This window comes from Zerene cesonia, chromosome 3 (assembly GCF_012273895.1).
Source record: "Zerene cesonia ecotype Mississippi chromosome 3, Zerene_cesonia_1.1, whole genome shotgun sequence".
Classification (NCBI taxonomy): Eukaryota; Metazoa; Arthropoda; class Insecta; order Lepidoptera; family Pieridae; genus Zerene; species Zerene cesonia.
The window spans coordinates 8,382,511-8,404,920 of record NC_052104.1 but is presented as its reverse complement, the minus strand read 5'-3'; the positions used below and the strand labels follow the sequence as shown (position 1 = coordinate 8,404,920).

Below are 22,410 nucleotides of genomic sequence, written 5' to 3'. Positions count from 1 at the left end.
AAGTCGGACTGATGTCAAAACTCAAACAGTCAAGCGAATATTATTTTGGTTTCAAATCTGTGATGTTTTATTAGGGTGGGACCCTTTATTCGTTTTCGGATACTTTTGAGCCTCTTATAAATCTCAGATGTAAAACTATCCACAACGTGACATTGGCAAAATTGTGGCAACACAGCACTGCCATTCATAAAATAAAATTGAATTGAATTGAATTATTCGTTTCCTTTTTATAATTGTTAATATGCTATAAAATCAAGGTTTTGGTCATCATGAGTTACTTAACAGTCGATGGTCCGAAACCATCTACAAGCTCGGATAAAAATTTGGATGAGGCTGACAATGAAGACCTCGAGGTAAAGAAATTTTGTTTCACAATAAATTTACTTATTTAACGCCAATTACGAGTCTCTGTGTATTCCTTAAATGTATCCCCTTAGGTGAGTTGAAACACTCATTAAATTTCGATTGTTATACATACATTTTTAAGTGTAAAAGGAACACTTAAATATTGTCAAAGTACGATAATATAAGAATATAAACCATGTTTATATCAAATCAACTAAATAGCTTGATGGATACTTTAAACTTCAAATGGTTGTTTTTAATCTTCAATCATAAATCCAAAAGTGTCTCACTCAGAAATAATATGTATTTTACTATATATAGTCGCTAATAAGGTACACCAATATGTGTTAGTTGGAAGGCTTACAAATTTCCTGCATAATTTATATACAATAAATGAGTTATACCACTATTTCAGATAAATGAAATATCATAGCTAACCCGTTTATATGTGACATCACACTTAATTGAGAATGCTTATAGAATTTATTACAGAGGTTATAATCTATAAATTATATTGTAACGGCTTTCAGGTGGATAATTCAAAAAGTGTGTTGCATAAGATAGCAAACCTGTACGCTGAGCAATTGATGAGTGATTTAGTATTAGAAGTGGGGGGAGTTGGCTATCCAGCACATAGATTGATACTATGTGCCAGCAGTGAGGTGTTTCAGGTATTTAAATATTTAAAAATAAAAAAAAGATATATGTAAGTTTGCTTATTGATAATAAGATTTTGGTTTCTGAATGTAATAGGCTGTAAGGTAGGAAATTGACCTAAATATATATGTCATAGACAATACATAGAAAAGAGTACAATTAATGTCTAAGTGAGGCATCATTGCTAGTAGTCATCATTGGCTTGTATCGGTTAGTAACAGTCATCATTAGTAGAAGTAATTTTTACTTTTATTTCGATTAACAACCGAACCCAAACATGTTTCTTGATCATAGCATTTTAAGAGCAATTAACAGTTCTTAACATCAATCAGCTTATGTTGTGTTTCTCCATTGTTACAGGTTAATATTTGAAAATAGATTGTTGAATACCTTGTTACTTTTCCCTTTCCTGTGGGACTTCCAGGATAAACCCTTATGTCCTTGCTCTGGCCTTAGACTGTCTTTTTACCAAATTTCATTAAAATCAGCATAGTTGTTGCTACGATTTGCACAGTGAAGCAAACAAACAAACAAGCTCTTCAGCTTTATATAGATGAAATATTTATAAATGTATTTATATATCTTTACATACATATTTTAGGTGATGTTAATGAACAGAGAATGGAGCGAGTGGCGCGAGAGTCGGATAGTGTTACAAGAAACACCCACTGCTGCATCAGTCTTCCCACATTTTCTTAAGTAAGTTCTTATGTGTAACAATAGACATTTTTGCCTTCCACTAGGTTTTTTTGGTAAAATACTGTCCCATGTGTTAATGAGTCATCAATACAGCTAAAAAAAAATGGTGATAGAAAACATAGTGAGGAAACCGGCATGTCCAAGAATCAAAACGTTTGATGACATGTGACATCTGCAAACCCGCAATTGGCCAGCCTGGTGTATTATGGCCTGAACCCTTATAGGAGGCCAGTGTCCCAGCAGTGGGAGCATATATGTGCTGATAATGATGATGATGATGACAGCCAAAAAAAGTTTAATTGAGAACTTTGTTGAAGGTTAATTATTATTAAAGGAGGTTAAGGTTAAATTTCAAATTGGCATAAACATCATCTTAGTATGATAAAACCATAATAAAGTATATAAAGTGGAAGAAGTATATAAATTTGATATCTCCCTCGATATTAGAATTACTTGACACCTATGTAATGTTGGATTCTTTACAACTTTTCAGGTACTTTTATACAGGACAAATAAAAATTTCATATCAGACAGTGTTACCAGTTTTATCGCTAGCTGATAAATACAATGTTAAGGTACGTTTATTTGATATTTCTTAGATTATAATGATTTTTCTGAACCCTGGTTCTTAAAAAAATCCATTCCAGTATTCGTTCAAATTGGTTAAGTGGTTCAGCCGAGAAAGTGTGTCAGAGAGATAGACTTTTGTATTAATAATGGATAAGATCCTCACTATCCTCTGAGTATCCAATATATACAAGCTGTTATTGTAAACCTATTTCAATAATTCATAAAAAAGTCAGATGTATCAGAGAAAAATTTTGTGATTTAACTTTGTTTTTATGTCATAGCGGGCAACTAAGCTTGTGGTTCGTCTGATGGTAAACGATCACCACCGCCCGTGAACATTCGCAGAGGCTCAGACCTCTAAGAATGGGCTGCCCGCGTTTAAGGGATAAGGAATAAGGAAAGGATTGATGACTGGAAAAAACGGAATGGACTGGGAAGGGCTAGGAGAAGGAAATAGGTTAACTTATACTTTATTTGATAAACCATTTTTTCAAAAATGTTAACTGTTTCTGTATAGGATTTGGTCTCGCTGTGTTTGGATTATATGTCCCAACATATAGCACTGGCAGCTAAACGCGGTCAGCTCATAGCGTGGATGCAGTATACTATGGCGTGCGGCCATAATAGTGTAGCTAAGGTGAGGCTTTTTTATTATAATCCTACTAATATTATAAATGCGAAAGTTTGTAAGGATATGTGTGTGTGTGTTTGGTGCTGTTTCACGCAAAAACTACTAAACCGATTGCAATAAAATTTGGTACGTAGACGGCTGGACAGCTGGAATAACATATAGGCAACTTTTTACCCTGATATTCCTACGGGATACGGACTTACGCCGTTAAGGGTTAAACCGCGGGGCGCAGCTAGTAGATAATATATTGGATTTACTTGTGTTTCATATTTTTTTGATTTACTGTGACACTGACTCCCTTTTTTTTTGTACAAGTCAAATTGAGTGCGCTACTCCAGACTGATTCTACGGAATTAAACAATTTTTACTCTGAACTTGTCTCGATTCAGTTAGTATCCTAACTATAAGTATTAAAAATCTGAGGGAAATAGAAAGTTGTGCGAAGAAGAAGTTATCGCCTAAAAAATTTTTGTTCCTTTATAAATATTAGTTACCTAATTGTTTATTTCTAACCATGTTATGCGGGCGCCAGGAATGCCAGAACTTCGTGAAGTGGAACATGGAGTGGGTGTGGTCCGGCGCCGAGCTGGCGGAGCTGGAGGACGACACGCTGCTGCTGATGCTGCAGCAGAGCGACCTGGTGCTGCACAACGAGATGACCCTGTTCCGGTGAGTGTGGCCAACAGACTGGACCATTTTCATCGCTATCTGTACTATTTCGGGATGTATGTCGACTCCAAGTACGTCTTCTGTGAAACAGCGTTCGTTCTAGCGATAATTTGTTTTGATCATAAAATTTTATTAAATTTGCATTCTTTCTCATCTTTAGTGTACTGTGTACTGTCGTCTGCCAAATTAGTAGTATATACTACTAGAAGTTACAGAGTTACTTTCGCTTATACAATATTAGTGAGGATGTAATAGGCGCGGGTTAATTTTTTGGTAGTATTTACTACTAATTTGGCATACGACAAGATAGTCATTATAAGTTACCAAAAAATAGGACCATAGGCCAAAGGACTGTTTTTGTTTTTCGGAAATTCCACGAAAACGGGAATTAAGCTAGTCAAAATGCGAGCAAAGCGACGGGCGGAAACTTGGTTATAAATAAAATGAACACTGTATTAAGTATAATCTGTATGATAATAAGAGGAAATTGTCTTTCGTTCCTCTTCAGGTTCGTTGTGAAATGGTTGGACAAGCAGAAGGAGAGGCTGAACTCCAGCGAGGCGAGTGAGAGTGATTGCAAGATGCACTGGGACTCTCTGGTCACCGCTGTGTTCTCTCATGTTCGGTGAGAGAGCAATTTTTTTTTTTTTTTTATTTATTTATTATGAATTGTTCTGTCATATTGGCGAAGAAATTATTGTCCAATTATTATCAAAGTCCATATTGTCAAAGAAAACATATAGAAAAACAAATATATTATCATATATTAGCTGTTCGCCCCATTTTGGCCCGTTACGAATATTATATATATATATAGTCTACAGAACCCTGGGATCACTGACATATATCCAAGTGGTGAAAGAAATTTTGAAATAGATCCAACAGTTTCTAAGATTGAAGCGTCCAAATAAACAAACTCTTCAGCTTTATATTTCTCCGCAGCTCCAACTCAACTCCATTTTAATATCAAAACCTGAACAATACAAATGTACACACATGATTTGTATACTAATATTATGAAGAGCTAAAGTTTGTTAGTTTGTGATGTTGTACCTATTTAAGAAATTTCTTTCACCAATAAAAGGCCATGTTATCTATGATAGTCATAGGGCATATTCGTACCTTGAACGAAATCGGGGCGGATCGCTAGTATTGTAATATTTTCAATAAACTCCCCCAGGTTTCCAATGATGTGTCCAAACCAATTGGCGAAACTCCTCCTGTGTCCTCTCACCCAGGAGCATAAAGAATTCTTCATGGAGCGGATGGCTATTGCTATGAGCTATCAGTCTGGTGAGTTCGTTTAGGGATGCTGTTATGTTAGTTTTTGAATACTTTGATTTATCCGAGTCATCAAAGTTAATAAAATATTTAATAAATTCATTGGCATCATTGTTATGTACATGTTACATATTATGTAGAATTAAAATGTAAAATTTATATTATTTTAAATGATCAATTACAGAGTTTCTTGCCGACTCTTCTCTGTAGAAACTGCCTTCCGAACCGGTGGTAAATGTTATAATTGTGTAATATGACGATTCAAAAAGCTTCTATATGAAGTCTAGTTGAATGAATAAATGTTTGAGTTTAATTTTTCTTCTTTCGTCTAATTGTCTTATTTATTTATTACAAAAGGGCTTATTTATGTATTGATTTCAAATGGGCTTATTTATATATTGATTACAAAAGGGTTACTATAAAGTTTCTTGGTGGAGTTTTTTCGGTAGAAACAGCTTTTTGTTCTGATTTTAAAAAATTGTCATGCATGAAACGATGCAAAAGTCCACCTATAATGATGACCGCATTAGTAGTCAGCGCCAGAGTACTAGCAATATGACTTAATTACTTGATTAAAGGTCAAAAATTGAGCATATCAGAGACCCAGTAATTTTTTGGTTAGTTACATATAAGAGCGCGTTCTTAGTATGTCGTGATGATAGATTATCGTGTCGTTTAAAGCATCGTATCGCGTGTATATTTAAATGAAGGTGTTCACATATGGGAATATGCGAATTACGGTGATCTAGGATTTTTTACTTGCAGTGATGACCTATTGTCAATTCAGTGGGAACAGAGAGCTCGGTAGTCGAATTATTATGACTGAAAATCTGTTGCTGTTTTGTCTTCAATGCTGTCACAATACAGTGGAACATACCATAATGGTTAAACGATAAAAAAAAATCACGACACTGACGATGAACAGCTGTACCTCTAACATAGTAATAAGAATAAACATAGTAATAAGAAGAAATAAATATCACAGAGATATACGATAAATTAATCGTCTCGTTTTATTGCGAACTCGCTCTTTCTCATAACGTGCCACATAATTTACATATAATTTCCAAAATAAAAAAAATTACTTTTATCTTACTAATCGTACTATCGTACTCGTACTAATATTATAAATGCGAAAGTTTGTAGCATTGTAGGTGGACAACTGGAATAACATATAGGCAACTTGTTGTCCCGATATTCCTACGGGTTACGGACTTACGCGGTTGAAACCGCGGGGCGCAGCTAGTATTTATTATAAATTTCTTACCCAGGCCAAACGGAGCGTATATCCGAGATCCAGCAAACGGAGACCGGCCGGATGCTGTTCACGCCCCGCCTCTACACCGAAGACATATGGGGTTCGATTCTCGGCGTGGACTATTTCCACTCGCTGCCCAGCTATCACACGAGAACGTTCATATTTTCGACCAGACCGAGCGTAGCAGACTGCGGCAGCGACAGGCTCAACGAGTGGACGGTGGACCTGCACCCCAAGGGGGTTTGGTTCAAGAAGAGCATGTTGATCGTGTGGTCCGGGACTTATGATGTAAGTCTGTCTATCTTATTTAGTCATTAAATTTTTATTATTCTTTAAATATGAATTACGTGAAATTAAGGATTCATATAAATTAGGTGTCACGTTGTTTGTCCGCGATGGACCCCCTAAACCACTCAATCGATTTTAATGAAATTTGCACACCATATGCAGTTTGGTCCAACTTTAAAGATAGAATAGTTTATATTATTTTAATTAAGATAAAAGACTATCCAGGCGGAGCCGGGTCTAGTACCATTTGTATGTTAATTAATAATAATTATCAAGCGTCACATTGTCAACTTTGAAGAATATCAATATAATTTGATCAGTCATCTAGTACATGATGTGGTCAGAGTAAAAGGTCCACAACGCGCATTTCGTGGTGTGGCTCTAATGGCAACGCTCACGACGCGTCGTAGCGACTATTAGGAAAAACCAATTAAAGAACGCAGGATGCGTTCTGAACATTAATTGGTTTACCATAACACGACGGACTGGCTTTAATGACCTGAAACAGTACAGTTTAGTGGATAGACAAAAATTAGCAATCCGTACTTTCGGAATATCTTATTTGAATGTATTTCGGCATTTTTCTCGAAATAATATGAGAAGTTTTGATTGTTTTTTATTTAATGTTTTGTTCTAACGCTAAACTTAAAAAAAATAATAATTAAAACCTGTATTTAAATTTTCTTCCAGAACTACATATTTACATTTTTGGAACTTCGGTTTTAGGCAAAGAAAGCTCAACTGTCTAGTCCAGCACTAGATAATATTAATTTCCAAATTTAGACCAGTCTAGTTCTTTGTGCTCACTACAAAACTTAACCACCTAGACCAGAAATATACATTCATTTGGAACTTCAGATCTTTCCAATATTTCAGGCTTATCTAAGTTTTAAAAACGAGACGGTTAATAAATTTAGACGCCACTAGATTCTGGTATTGAAGCCGAATAATCTACCGATAATTCTTCCACATTAACGAAAGCGGGTAATCGTCACAGGTGCCAGAAGTGGTGCTGCGAACGGTGCGCATCTCCATCACGTGCCAGAGCTGCTCCCAACAGACCGACGAGTACGACGAGTCGTATGAACCCGATGTTAGAGTGAAGGTGGGTGGTTTGTTCCAAAATATATATAGAAGTTAGATACGACGACACTGCGACAATTTAACGTACCGATTTATCATTGGCTATGTGAATACATTTCAGATCGGCATCCTCGTGTGGGGGGTGCAGAATGGCGTAGAGCACGTGGCGTCCGTCGTCGAGAGGGTGCACCGGTTTTCCGCACAGAACAGGTGCGGCTAGACATTTTATGCGTATCTATTGAGATGATTCTGATTCTGATTCTGAGATTTTGATTCTGTCAATAAAGCATGATTATCAAGTATAATCATTTTACGTTCGCCGAAGATTTTCATTAATATAACTATTTATTTTCCGATGATTTTATTGCATTATTTTATTTCCAGGGTGTTGAACATAGATGGCGCTCTGGATTTCGACGAGTTGAACACTCCGCTGTACACGCCCGCAGCTAACTCGCCGCCGTGGAAAGTTAACGGGTGAGTTATTCATATAACCAACTTAAAAAAAAAAAAAAACAAGAGATAGTTTTTTTTAGCAGTAAAACGTCTTTAATTAACAATAAAAAGTATTAAAAATTGTCATTTTAAAAATATGTTTTCTAAAACCTAAAAATTATTCACTTCAAGGTTATTTTTTTTTTGGTCTATATGTAAGAAAGAAAATCACACGCTCACTAGAGAAAAACAGCAGATAATAAATCAGAAAAGAAGAAAAGCAACAATTAATGGCTAGACTTAACAATTACGTGTGGCTGCGTGTGCCAAAAAAGGGCACGTTCTGATGAATTTTTCTATTTAATTTGTATTAAAATAACAAATTTGTTGCAGCCGCTGCGCCAAGTGTACCGACAACTGCGAGCTGCCCGAGCCGAAACATCTGTTGGGACCAAATCGAGACCAGCTGCGGGTAAGTTATTTCACTTGCTTTAAGTATATTTACAACCGACTTTACAAAAAGAGGTGGTTATCAATTAGACTGAATTTTCTTGGCATTGTTACATTAGAATTTTCGATTCACCTAGAACTGATTTTAAGGATCCTTTTTTATTTGAATACATTTGTCGTTTGCCTGGATGTAATTATATACAAATTCATTTGTAACTATTTTTTTTTTGTATTGTTTATGTAAATAAATTATGTACATAAATTGAGTAGTTAAACCGTGACAGTGGTATGTAATATTTGATTCTAAAATTTGTATGTTATTTGTTATTTATCAGTGTGAAATTGTCTTTTATGTTGTTTATTTATTTTTGTGCTTTAATTAATTTTCAGATACAAGTTGTAATCGTCCCGCTGACGGACTTCTGCCACGTGACCGCGCACGACGGCTCGCGCGGATGACCGCGTCGCTCCATCTCGCTCGCACGCGCGGCGTGCGACAGAGACGGCGATACTGACCAACATACATAGTGCGATACTGTGACATTCGTTCTGTAAACGCTTACGTATCTGAGGCATACAGATGTTTAATACTTGGAAGCTATTGATTGATGTTTGTTTGACGATTTTAAATTTATTTATTGGATTGTGAAGAAAATGCAAAAAGATTCGTATGGAACATGCTTGATATATTTGACGTGGAATTACCCGTTCCTCTGGGATATGACGAGGTTGACGATCGATTTAATTTGTATTTAGTACAGATGTAACAAAATTGTACTCTTGAGATTTGTCTTAAGAGTTATTTAATAGTTTTGATATTAAAGACATGCAATGTGACTAAGTTTCGAGGTGGTCTATTAAAAATATGTTTTCTTGTATGTTCCAAACGTCAGTATTATAATTCTGTGCGGAAAGAAACGAGACATTTTATCGATTATTGAATAGGTAAGGTGCAAGTCTTTAATATCAAAATGGTATTAGACCTTAAAATTTAAAATGAATCATTTCTAATTAAGTTCTAGAGCAAGCAATAGATTAATTTGGCAACTTAATTGTTTTTAGTTAAACAAAATCTTTTATTTATTATAATTACTGTGATCTAACAATGGTTAGATATGAGAATGTGCAATAAGATCATAAAATTGTCGTTATTTAGTTTTTCTATTAAAGAATTTATAAAATATTATGTTTTATTTTCCTTTCTATTAATTCTCTCCCACACGCTAAACTATGAACTTTAAACAAACTTTTATTTATTCAATAAGACATCTAGCTTTTTTGAATCTTCATAGCATAGTTATATTACCTTTGACTCGAGAGCTCAGTTAGTTAGAGCACCGATATAGCATAAATGCCTAATTTAATTCCAGTGTGTGTTGGTCACACGATCATTGCAAGGTTACATAGTTTCATGAAAAAATGAATATTTACTTTCCTAAGCCGGAAAACAGGCATTTCAATTTTATTACTGTTCCTCGTGTCATAACTATGTCTATCACCTACTTTTGTATCTATGTTGATGTTATTGTGTACCGACGTATTAAATGTTATTAAATACATACTGTGACGGCACATTACGGATACCAGTACTCTTAGGCTGCCTGTCCACCGGAGCGGAGCGAGGCAGCGGAGCGGAGAAACGGAGAAATATTAACCAATAGGACTGCACAAAATCTCCGCACCTCTTTAGTGGACAGGGAGTTGCGAACTAGTTTAAAAATTCATACAAAACCGGTAAGCGGAGCGGGGATGCAAGGCAGCGGAGCGGAGAAACGGAGCGGGGAAGCGGAGCGGGGAAGCGAGTGCTGTCACTGACATTTCGCGTAGAACTAAACCAATCGCCCGCCGCCGGGAGCTCGAAATGACTCGTCGCGTACTCGCGGCCTAGCTCCGCATATTGAAAAACACAGTGGCAACTCCGCTCCGCATTACTTTCTCGCTCTGCTCCGCAGCCTCGCTCCTCTCCGGTGGACAGACACAGTACGCAACTCCGCTCCGCATTACTCCGTTTCTCCGCTCCGCTGCCTCGCTCCGCTCCGGTGGACAGGCAGCCTTAAAGAGATTTCTTAATGAGTCCCGAGCACCTAAATTACATTAGAATTAATTATTTGTTAATAAACATTTAAAAGTATCCTGGTACGGAAATTTGGTCAAGGTCAAGTGAATCGATGTAATAAAATACAGTAGGAAAATTTTCAATGATTTATTACGCAAATAAGATAAGTACGTATATTCCACACGAATCGATTACGTAAAACCAACAGTCAAATCTACAAATGCAAAACGTAGGAAACTTTGTTTCATATAATTTTACTAAAAGCGATATCACTTAAAAGCAATTCAAAAATGCATGTATTTTTAAAAAATTGAGCGAATTTTGATTAAAAAAAATACACAGATACAAAAGCTTACGCTAAGCTTACACATAAAACGTTTCCTTAAAATAAAATGACAGATCTACAAACTAATGGTAATTTAAAAATAAAGAATATTTTCATAGCGGTGAACATAAAACAGAAGATTTTTTACATAAAATTGTAAACATTAAGTACCGAGTTTAAGTACTGCTTTAGGAGTATAAAGTTTTTTCGTAAAATCTCACACAAAAACTGGTAGGAGGGAATAGTGTCAAAGATTATATAAAATTATATTTAAATTGGTACAAGTTTTTACATTTATAATTAATGTATAATTTTTAATAGAGACTGCTTTTAATTCTTTCTTTTCTTTCTTTTTTTTTCCTTTAGAACCAGTGGTATTTTCATATACTCAGAATATGATTCTTCCCATAAACCATTTTGGTTTAAAGTCTTATCCTATTATTGTTTTGTCTCTTTCACTCTTTGAATAATATCAAAACGAAAAATGCGACAAAACATTAATAGGCATATACGAGCAACTAGTTTATTAGAGATTTGTTCTTCTAAAAGAGATTTAGTTGAATGCATATTTTCTTAACTTTATATCAACAAGGAAGATGAAATTTAGTACAATTAAGTGAACGATAAATGCTTTTGGCATCAGCAGTCTTATACATTTAAAACTACCGGTTAAAGATGTTAAAAATTTCAAGACTATCACAGAATTTCAAAACGATGTCGAGTTTATAATTTAGAAAAATACTTGTCTTCATAAGCTCTGCTCGCTTATACCTATAGCTAGGGTTGCCGAGTGTTTAATCATAAATTAATAATATTCATTTTGCAATATTGGAAGAATAAAATTTTATAAACACATCCAATGATGATAATTTGTTTCCACAATCCATTTTACATAACTTTTAAGTATATTTTATATATTTGTTTTACTAACAAAAAATGTTGGCAGCCCTATCTTCAAGGGAAAGCGCTTGGAAGCTGTTAACAATTTATCATTCCCTATTTATGGTCATAGAAGTAACTCCTTGGGGAAGAGATTCATGGAAGCGTAGTCTTGCAGTACCTGAAAATAAATCACAAAACTATTTTATCCAATTCATTTACATTTACATTTTATGAACAACAGTCCAATTCTCTATTGTAGTGAAACGACACTCCGTTATAATTAAATTTTACAATTTAATTAAAATTGTATTTTTTATTGAATTCAAAACAATTATTCGTAAAACTAAATCGCAGTTATGTATTGTATTGCAATGGTATCTCGATGAGACTATAGTCAGTGTTGCCCACGAAAATATTCTATGGCATAACTTTCCCTTGGCAGCTGAGTTGCGATTCGATTGGATTTCACAAGTACACTATGTTGGTTGGTATTGTGTCGGATTCTCTTGCCACAAGAGCACATAACGGCGAGCTACAAATTTGCTATTATAGCAGTAGCAGCAGTTAAGATAAAGCCTAGCGGTCCGCCTCGGCTTCGCCCGCGGTACATATATGTGGACAAGAATACTCACTTCCAGCAGTTCCTTGACCCCAGGTCTCGGCACGTCCAGCCCCACAATGCCCCTAATCTTGGTCCCGTCGAGGCACAGCTGCTTGTTCAGCAGCAGCTCGGTGCTGGCGCTGGGCTCCAGCGGCGAGTGCTCCAGGCGATACTTGCGGCAGATGTCCGCCCACGCCGTCAGGTGCTTGTCGTTCGCTTCCTCCGCTACTGAAGCTATGTCATTCTGGAATATGAATTATAATGATATTATTTACTGTGGTGAATAACATTTTTACACTGTTTCATGTGCTACGCGATTTGAAACCTTGTGAGGTTTGTAACAGCGCTCACAGTGGCATATACATCGTTTGTTATCCACAAGGAGGACAAAAGATATGCCTAAACAAACCAGTTCTTTATCTAATCAAAACATACAAATACAGTGTTTAATCCAATGTTATGGTCTATTTATTCTAATATTATAATGAATTCTTGAAAATATTTTTATAAATACAAATATAAACAACTAAAGCGTGTTTTCTGGCTGTAAGATAACGAATGATATCCTACTAATATTATAAATGCGAAAGTTTGTGTGTGTATTCGTTGCTTTTTCAGGCAAAAACTACTGAACCGATTGCAATGAAATTTGGTACGTAGATAGCTGAACAACTGGAATAACATATAGGCAACTTTTTATCCCGGTATTCCTACGGGATACGGACTTACGCGGGTGAAACCGCGGGGCGCAGCTAGTTAAATATATTTCTATTATAAAAAGTAGAAATAATTTATGTAAGAAATCGCGTTTAAAATCCCTCAACATAAAACCAGATTTACAAGTGTATTTTTTTTCACGAATCAGCTGTACAAATTGAATTAAAAAATTTATTCGAAAATTGAAGTAAGTTGTTTACTAGTACAATTTAAATGCAACTCCTTACCTTAGCCAAAGTAGAAATAGCCGTCCCATAATAATCGTGGTTGATCTTGAAAATTTCCGAGACCAGTTCAGCAAGACTGCCCTGCGAGCTGTTGGCCTCATCCACAATATTATATATCTGCCCCTGGGCTTCGGGCTTGGTGCCTAAGGTCCATATTGCTTTGCACACATCCGACACATGGACCGTATTCATCTTGAGGTCAGCGGTCCAGAGCAGTTTCATTGTTTCACCAAGGTGCTTGTAGATACCTCCGTACAGGAGACGGGGAGCTGAAATATTACAGTTATTTTTTTTTTTTTAGATTTTGTTTTTCTCTTATATTGAAAACAATGGAAATTAAATTCTTAATCTAATCTGTTCAAATTTACGGCATTAAACTTATAGGTTTTACCCGCGGCTTTGCTCACAGCGTGAGTTATTTTACTGCAGTTTAATAGCCCATGTCACTAACTAGCCACTTATAAAATCACTCCATTGTAACGTGAAAGACAAACAAACACACTTTTGCATTTATGATATTATAGTAAGAAAGTTTCGCGACGTAATGAGAATTCCATAGAGCGCCTCGTAGTGCAGGGAGCGGTGGAGGGTACGAGGGCTCGAGGACGTTCACCCATGCGGTGGACGGATCAGATTAAGTCTGCTGTTGGCGGTGCGCTGAACGAATGCAGCCGGATGACGGGAAACAGGGAAAGATGGCGGAACATTGTGAAGCGGGTTGCATCTGTCCCTGATACCTCATGATGACCACGACCACTCTGTCTAGAGTGATACGACAAGGAAGGAAAGTAAGAAAGTACGGAAGCATTCATGAAAGCTATTTCAATGAATCTAAGGACATTATTTTAGGGACTATGAGAAACTAGCTGCGCTCCGCGGTTTCACCAGCGTAAGTCCGTATCCCGAAGAAATATCGGGATAAAAAGTTGCCTATATGTTATTACAGTTGTCCAGCTATCTACGTATCAAATTTCATTACAATCGGTTCAGTAGTTTTTGCGTGAAAGGGAACAAACGCACACACATCCTTACAAAACTTTCGCATTTTTAATATTAAGTAGGATAGGATTTAGAATGTAAGGTATTCTTGTTTTAGAGATAAAGCAATAAACAAACAACATAACTCACTCAAACTCCGTCTATCTCCCACTCCGTATACTATCGCCGGTCTCAATATTGTGTAGTTCAATTCTGACTCCAAATTCTTCAACTCTTTCTCCACTTTACTCTTCATCCTGCCCTCGACGGTCCAGGGTTCGATGGGGCCATCTTCTTTATGTGGCTGTAAAGTGGTAAACATTTTATATATACATTTTTTTTTGTGAGTTCTAGCTATTGTCAGTAATTCACATGATTTGTTAAACTAGTTTAGTTATCAAAAAAATGTATGGGATATTTCATAGCATGAAACAGATAAAAGGTGGTTAGAAAGGAAATAGTTCCATGATTTGTATTAGATCGTGAGTCCTGCCTTTTATAAAATGTGTAATTCCACTACACTCAGCACCTGCGACTAAATCGATAATTTTTTTTGTTTATAGTAATTATATCGAAATATTCCGTTCATAGGCATTCGTAATAATTATCAAAGCTCACCTTATCACTGCTATACATCTGTCCGCTAGATATTTCGATCAGGCGGTTGACTTGAATCTTGGCGCACTGCTTTGCCACATTGGTGCTGAGGGTGAGGATACCCTCGGAGTACACCGCCTCCGTTTGCCCGACCCTGGTCTCCCCGGCGCAGTTCACCACTAAATCCCAAGGGCTTGACGTGGGTTCTAACGCTGATGCGCATGATGCTGGAACAAATAGGCCATGAGTCACAGTTAAAGAAAGAACAGCTTATAACGGCCAGGATTGATGAAGTTGTTTTATTCTAGTCTAAAAGAAACATTTATCTAAATTCCGTTTCTAATATTGGGATTAGAGACAGCAGACTAATTAAGAGATACGAGTATGCGAGGGCCAATTACATTATCTCTAACGTGTTTGGGTTAAATGCTTTTAATAAAAATACATGGACCTTCTATTATTTATGCTTAATGTTTTTTTTTTATCTGGAGCTAAGAAGTAACATTAGGATATAATTTATTTTTATTATTTATACGTAAACTTTTCGAGTAATGATCAATACATTTTATGCTTTTTCTTCGTTTATTTGTATTTTATCGAGACAAAGCCTCATGTTATCATAATCGAGTTAGCTTCCTGCGATGGCGTGGTCACGGGGAGACTCCCCGTGACCACGCTCGCTGTAAAGTGTTCGAAACGTCGGGTTAATAATATAATAAATAAATCGCGTTTAAAATCCGTTGAAAAGTTTTTAAGTTAGACATTACTTACTTTCAGGCTAACAATTCGAATGAATTTTTTAGAGAAAAAAGGACCGACAAAGAGGAAGAGCATATTTTACCATCTATTTACTCCTAGTAATATTTTTCTAAAAAAATTCTCATGACGGTCACTCAGAGATCACGGGTCTCGCAAGTGTAGGACGACAATTGCTTATGTCTTTTCCATACATAATCGCGAACATTCGTATATTGCACGAATGTATGCACGCACGTGAGTAACCCGGCTAAAGATTATTTCGATGTTGTTCGCATATCCCTAGTACATATAAATGATATCCCAACCATCACAGTTATGCCTATCGATCAGGATGGCTTTTGCTAATTTCATAAAATTATTGTTTGCCTCTCACATAGGTATATACTTTCAATTTTTCAAAGTCTAATTTCGACTGTTTTTTTTTTTTGTATACAATTCCACATAACTTTTTACTGGGTGAACGAATTTTTACGATTAGAAGCTGGTGGCCACCTATGTGGCCCCACAGTTGATCTAGTTAAAACAATTTTTTTGCTTATTTTATTATTAAGAAAAATGTTTACAGTATAACAAAATTTTAATTTCATCCCAGCTATAAGTACACAGTATAAGACTAGCTGCGCTAACCGCAATCTAATCATAATAATTTATCAATCGCATGCACTTCGTATTGTTAAAGGTTCTCACATCACAATTTTATGGCACTGCGTCCAGGCTATTGTTGTACTGACTGGATGTGAATACTAATGCGCGATAAGCATTAAGTGCAGTATTGTTAATGGGAGATTTATTATTTTAAATATTGTAGTCACAATAACGTTAGGAATCCTTCATATGTTAAATAAATACTTTGATCGCTTTCTCGCCTGATACTAAAGAGTGAGGCGATCTATGAAGGACCAAGCCTGCCTAGTTGGAGCCTATATACTCTTAGACTTGAAGCTGGAGAATAACGGATTTTAAACGCGATTTATTCATTATATCATTAACTGTAACGTTTCGAAAATTTTACAGGGAGCGTGGTCACGGAAAGACTTTTTAATACTAGTTTAGGTTATAAAATGTATACAAGTAGATTTATGTTGATCTTAGAGGTGAAACTTTCTAACTCAACGATAAAATACAACGAATAAACAATACAATCCTACAAATATAAACGCCGGAGTTTATAAAAATGTATAGATATTTGTTACTCTTTCACGCATAAACCTCTGTAGGTAGGAAACGGTAAAAAATTTGGTACAGAGATAGATAAGGCTCGATTAACACATAGGCTACATTTTACTGGGTACCTTACGAGCGAAGCCGCAGGTTTGACTAGTTAAAAATAAAACATTCAAGTATACTTATAATTAATCTACTGGTCTTTCCAAATCTAACTAATCTAATCTGATCTAGTCTAGACTATAAAATCAATAATCATTCGAATAGCGTCGTTAGGATGTTTTTGAACAATTAAGTTAATTTGCTATTGAAAAAGTATGACAATTTGTTCACTTCTGTTTCTGTTTCATTTATTTTGCTCGTATTATAATTACATATTTCCCGTAAAAAACAATAAGATAGTGTAAAACGAACAACAACAATATGTTTAAAACAGTGCACGTCTTAGTACTTTCTCCTTCGTTAAAACGAAATGTCTAGAATGCTCCGTCATACTAATTCATATCTTATTTCCTGAGCCGTTAGCCGTGACGTCTCTCCGAAAACATGTGATGAAATAACAACTGTTATGTTAGAGATAAGAGAGCAGTTCCATTTACGAATATATAGTGTAATTTCGTACTATTTCTATTAGGTAATCTATATACATACATAGAGGCCGTGTTAGCACAAGCCAATTTTATTGGTTCTTGGTTTATTGTTAATCTTAAATATATACCAAACACTCTACTATACTACTCTTTTAGTATGGACTATGGACTACTCTTTAATATGTAAGAGAAACACAAGAAAAATACTGTGTATTTAGACATTGATGTGCTGTGCCACAGGCGTTCTTTGACTTTTGGGTGGAGGGGGAGGGTTTAAAGAAAGTAGTATAACGACTAGAAGTGTTTAAAAAACCCTTACATAACCCAGAGAATCCCTCTCACAAGGAATTATGGAGGTATTTTTGAGAAAAATTAAAAAACTGTTTTATTTCGGGCGGAGTCGGAGTTTGGGGTTCTAGTATGAACCCCTAAAACCACCCAACCATCCTCTTGGCTACGCCGATGCGTTGAGCGTTTGTTCAGATTTGGTTTGTTTAATACAGTGCTGCGGTTAGGTTTGACAAATGAGCAAAACTCAGTAAACTTTAATTAGTAACGTACGTATTTACGCTGCTAATTAAAGTTACGTGTTCTTACATTTAAGTTGTATTTGTAGATGTATATTTAAATCAACGGTGATATGCTCGTTGTATACATAACTATATAAAATAAATAAGTACGTTTTTAAATCATATCCTACTAATATCATAAATGCGAAAGTATGTGAGGATGTGTGTGTGTTTGTTGCTCTTTCACGCAAAAACTACAGAACCGATTGCAATGATATTGGGACGTAGACAGCTGGACAATTGGAATAACAAATAGGCAAATTTTGTATCCCAATATTCCTACGGGATACGGATTTGCGGGTCCGCGGGTCGCAGCTAGTATAATATTTTATATGCCATAATTAGTCCTTTCCCAGTGTAACGTTACTGATTTTCAGTAAGAACTTACAGCAGTAATATTTATGTCACGCATTAATTTCTAAATACAATGTACCGTGATAGAGATAAACAGACAGACAATAATTGTTAATAAAAGCTTTATTTATAGGAAAATCAAGATACAAGACATAAAAAAAGATAACGGGTATAAGTATTCCGTTTTTAAATAGTATTTTAAGTGTTAATTAATAACACACGTAAGGTTTCGTGAACCAAGCTGTGTGTAATCGTATTACGCTATGTATTACAACTTTAGGGTTTCATTTTAAAGGAAGGAAAATTCAGTTGTATCAGAAATGTTTTTTTTTATACATTTTCGTTTACCTTTGTTATTTCAGTTGGCTAAAATTATTGGTGTGTCGAATGCCATCGTTATTATCGAATCGATTTGTAAATTAAACTAAAAACGTGTTTATCGTCATTTATGGATAATAATTCTAGTTGTATAATATATTTGGATTTGCGCAGGTTTAGTATTGATTCTTTAAATCAAAGAAATCTATTTAAAAACATATAAGAATTTTTCTTTTAAACACCTAGGTATATGTAATAGCACCTCATTCAATTATATATGTATACACAAAAAAAAAAATAGGAAAAAATAACAGGAAAAAAGTCCTATAATGTTTTCAATTTTAGCTGTGGAGAAATGTTTTTTGATTTTTGTACTTAGCAATAGGTAAGTTACTTTCACTTGTGTTAATCTGACGCGCTCGAGTAAATCTCTAAGTCGACACAAACCGACCTAATGTTACTGTCCTGCAATATACGCTGTGTCGTTTTCCGGGTCAATATAGAATAAAAACTAGATAAAAAATTAAACCTATGTTACTGAAAAAAAAAAGGTTTATTATCTAGGTATCAGTAATTCCAGAAATTTCGTACAAAATCAGCCAACAAACTCTCCCTCTTCACAATAGTTGTGTAGGTAAACTATGTTCTAGACAAGAGCACCCTGAACATCAATCGATAACTCTAATTCCCCTCAACAGGATCAGGTATTCTAAGTATTGATTTGTTAAATTTAAACCCTCGTGTGTTCATGCACTATTTAGCTCGATTATGCCGTGTTGTAGTTGGGAGTTTTATGTCATATTTTTTTGCAAGCTCTATCAGCGATTATGGTATACTAACCATATATTTTTTTTATAGTGGGAAAACCTTGCATAGATACCCACGGCCCCCGGGGAAGAGGTCGTGGGTTATGTCGGATTCCTACCGACTAAAACCCCACTGTGTTCCGTCGAGCCACACAAGTGAAGGGGCCACGGGTGCTTGTTAGACTTGGCCGTGACCCTTTAATCCAGAAATACCTACATCAATCTCTCAATTCAAAACAGAAAGTCAAATACAGGTTTCATCAATTTAGCTTAAAGTCACGTAGTTTCAATCAAACAATCACACCCTCTTTTAAAGGTACTAAAAGGGGTTAAACGGGACTTTGTTATTAGTGACAGGGTCCCGTTTACTTCGCTAGCACTGTATCTGTCGGTCTGTAGGGTTTCATCTCATGAACCGTGAATCAAATTTTCAGAGATTACGTATTTCTGTTGCCCAAATAACAGAATGAAAGAATGACACGAAAAAGTGAGGATTAGGAAATGGGCCTCGAGCCACTCTTTATTTATATAGACCATATAGTATAGTAGTAAAACTGTAATGCCAAAGTAGTCAATATTTATTTCCTTATTCCACGTCGCATATATATTAATGTAGTGGCCATGTGGTAAAATCGGCTACTTCATTAAGTCTTTTAGATGGCAACGGTAACTGACATTAGGGTGTACAAACAAACTCTTCAGCTTAATATTATAAGTATAGACTAATCACACTATCACACTAATATTATAAATGTGAATGCTTTTTTTGTTTGAATGTTTGTCCGTCAATCACACTCTACTGAATGGATTTTGATGAAATTCAGTATACAGATATAGTATGCTGACTTGGGTGATAGGATACTTTTTATCCGGGTTAAATGTTCCCTTGGGATAAAACAGGAATATTGTATCTGGGCGGAGCCTGGACGAGTGTCTAGTTATTAAGATAATTATGCAATTAAACATAACACCCACATAACTTCAACTTAGTAATATGGATGTGACTCACAAAATGATAACTTATCATTAAATGTTAATGACATGAATTTATAAGGATATATAGTATTTACCATATACATCTTTTAATAGATGTATATTGTAAACTTACTTTCCTGTAGTGTCATTAAATCAGTTATTTTAACAGAATTTTTGTTGATTTGTTGTACACAACTACTGAGCTAATTGCTTTTTAACAATTATTTCATATATCAACTCTTTTTTTGATTACATGTCTTCCAAAAAATCAAAATCAAACTTTTTATTGTGCACCTTTACAACAACAGTAAAAACAAGAAATAAAATATAATAGTTTAAAACATGCTTTGACAAAAATCATATTTTGCAAATTGAAAACTGGAATAATTTTATCAAATTAGTGTTTTGTCATCGGTCCTCAATAAATCTACAAAGTTTGAACGAAATCTGGCCGTTTAAAGTGGGTCAAAATCGCGCCCAAAGAAGTCGGTTACAAACAAACATACCTGTGAAGCTAATAAAAAGCGTGTAAAAAAAACTCTTTCCATTATTTGTTTTAGGGTACTAACTCTTAACCCCACCATACCCACCTCCGCAGTCATTACAGTGATACCATATATATTTTATAAAACATTTAGTATTGGCTGGTATATCATATGTACCACTATGGTTGTGTTAATCCTATATTTTTTTTAATACCAGGCAAATAAAGTCATGGGCTGAAGGTAGTGAGAAATATAATTTACATTTAAGTGAAAATAGTCTATATTGCAAGCGAATATATTTAGATGTATGTAAAGACTTCACTAGTAGGAAATATATATATACATCATGAAAGGATGTAAAAATATGAAGAATTCTACTAAAAGCAATATAACTGAAGTCAAAAGATTTGCACTTTATTTAATGTTTAAAACTACAACACTGATAAAAATTTAAAACATTTGCACTGTTGTTTGGTATTGATATATTGCTCCAATTATTTGATGCATACAATTTAAAGTATGCTTCGATTAAAGAACTTAAAGTTTGACAAATTTTACTTATCTGAATCTTATTAGAAATATTCTTGCTGTAATATTACTTTAAATAGACTAACAAGTGTGTTAAAACGAAGGCCAAACATTTTTTTAGAAAATTATTCTTATGTACTTACTTGGATTTATTAAATTTGCACTCTTATATTCCACCCGAGGGTCTTCAAACGACTTCGTATGAGATGGATTCAGAAATGCTAGTTGCGGCGGTGTCTTATCAACGACACGGAGCGCGCTCACCAAGTCATTACTTATCAAGTAGTGCACCAGGTTCCGACCGATGAAGCCGCACCCTGAACCAAAACGCAACTTAGCAAAAAAACACTTTCAAGTTAGGTCACCCGATGACTAACACTAAGGACCGTTACTATATTTAAAAAATGAAGCATTCTTGAAGCACACACTCTAACCACATGATAAATATCCTTTTAAATGGCAAATTTTATGGAAATCAGTTTTAATTACCTCCTAGAACCACAACTCGCAGTTTTAAATTATCGCCGGCGGAACTGGACATTTCTCCAGCGGTTTCACAAAAGTGAATGACAATTGACAAATCAAGTGACAGCACAAAATAATTGACAGTCTTGACAGATAGATTTTTTTAAAAGATACCATTATAAACATCACTAGCTACATAACTTTTTGCCAGTAGGGTCACTATCACTTGCGGACAACCAAGTTTCGAACATTGTTGTGTTATGTTACTGTTAGCGTTTTTGTACGAAAAATGCACCTGGAAATACCATCCTATACTTGCGGGTTTGTGTATGAGTGCAAATGCGTGCAAATGTGCAATTCATAGGCATAAGGCCCCGGTAACATTGTCTTTAATATATTGTTACTGTTAAGAAAAGTTCGATCAATATGTTGAAGAGCTGCTGCCTATATTTTGCTACACTTCATGTTCCAGAGTTGACATGTTCTCTTAATAACGTTGTGGTCCATCTAGTGCTCATCAAAATGTATACAGAAAATACTTTAAAAACGAATTAAGTTTACAAAAAATTATAATACATGATATGATTTTATTAGGTTCATTTGTGTTAAAAGTTTTAATAATGAATTAAAGTTATTTCAGTTAGCTTT

General features: G+C 35.2%; 2 protein-coding genes across 2 annotated transcripts; one reads left to right on the top strand and one right to left on the bottom strand.

Moving 5' to 3' along the window:
- LOC119838318 (BTB/POZ domain-containing protein 17) lies at positions 1-9,549 on the top strand. The gene is made up of 15 exons (XM_038364206.1): positions 1-85; positions 213-353; positions 876-1,016; positions 1,604-1,701; positions 2,195-2,276; positions 2,789-2,908; positions 3,435-3,571; positions 4,080-4,196; positions 4,752-4,864; positions 6,124-6,398; positions 7,396-7,503; positions 7,603-7,691; positions 7,866-7,958; positions 8,310-8,388; positions 8,757-9,549. Exons 2-15 carry the CDS (start codon positions 270-272, stop codon positions 8,823-8,825), a joined length of 1,605 nt encoding a protein of 534 aa, XP_038220134.1. The 5' UTR covers positions 1-85; positions 213-269; the 3' UTR covers positions 8,826-9,549.
- A 2,130-nt stretch (positions 9,550-11,679) lies between these two features.
- LOC119837533 (dTDP-glucose 4,6-dehydratase) lies at positions 11,680-21,884 on the bottom strand. The gene is made up of 7 exons (XM_038363130.1): positions 21,787-21,884; positions 21,441-21,614; positions 14,771-14,976; positions 14,303-14,456; positions 13,175-13,443; positions 12,262-12,474; positions 11,680-11,807 (listed from the first exon to the last, which is right to left on the bottom strand). The coding sequence occupies exons 1-7, from the start codon at positions 21,836-21,838 to the stop codon at positions 11,754-11,756; spliced, it is 1,122 nt and encodes a 373-aa protein (XP_038219058.1). The 5' UTR covers positions 21,839-21,884; the 3' UTR covers positions 11,680-11,753.
- Positions 21,885-22,410: the final 526 nt, after the last annotated feature.

Coding starts and splice junctions, on each gene's coding strand:
- LOC119838318 (XM_038364206.1), top strand. CDS start 270: ATGAGTTACTTAACAGTCGATGGTCCGAAACCATCTACAAGCTCGGAT. Junction 354..875: donor CTGACAATGAAGACCTCGAG/GTAAAGAAATTT, acceptor AACGGCTTTCAG/GTGGATAATTCAAAAAGTGT. Junction 1,017..1,603: donor CCAGCAGTGAGGTGTTTCAG/GTATTTAAATAT, acceptor TACATATTTTAG/GTGATGTTAATGAACAGAGA.
- LOC119837533 (XM_038363130.1), bottom strand. CDS start 21,838: ATGTCCAGTTCCGCCGGCGATAATTTAAAACTGCGAGTTGTGGTTCTA. Junction 12,475..13,174: donor CTATTTCTACTTTGGCTAAG/GTAAGGAGTTGC, acceptor TTCATATTCCAG/AATGACATAGCTTCAGTAGC. Junction 11,808..12,261: donor GGGTCAAGGAACTGCTGGAA/GTGAGTATTCTT, acceptor ATTTATTTTCAG/GTACTGCAAGACTACGCTTC.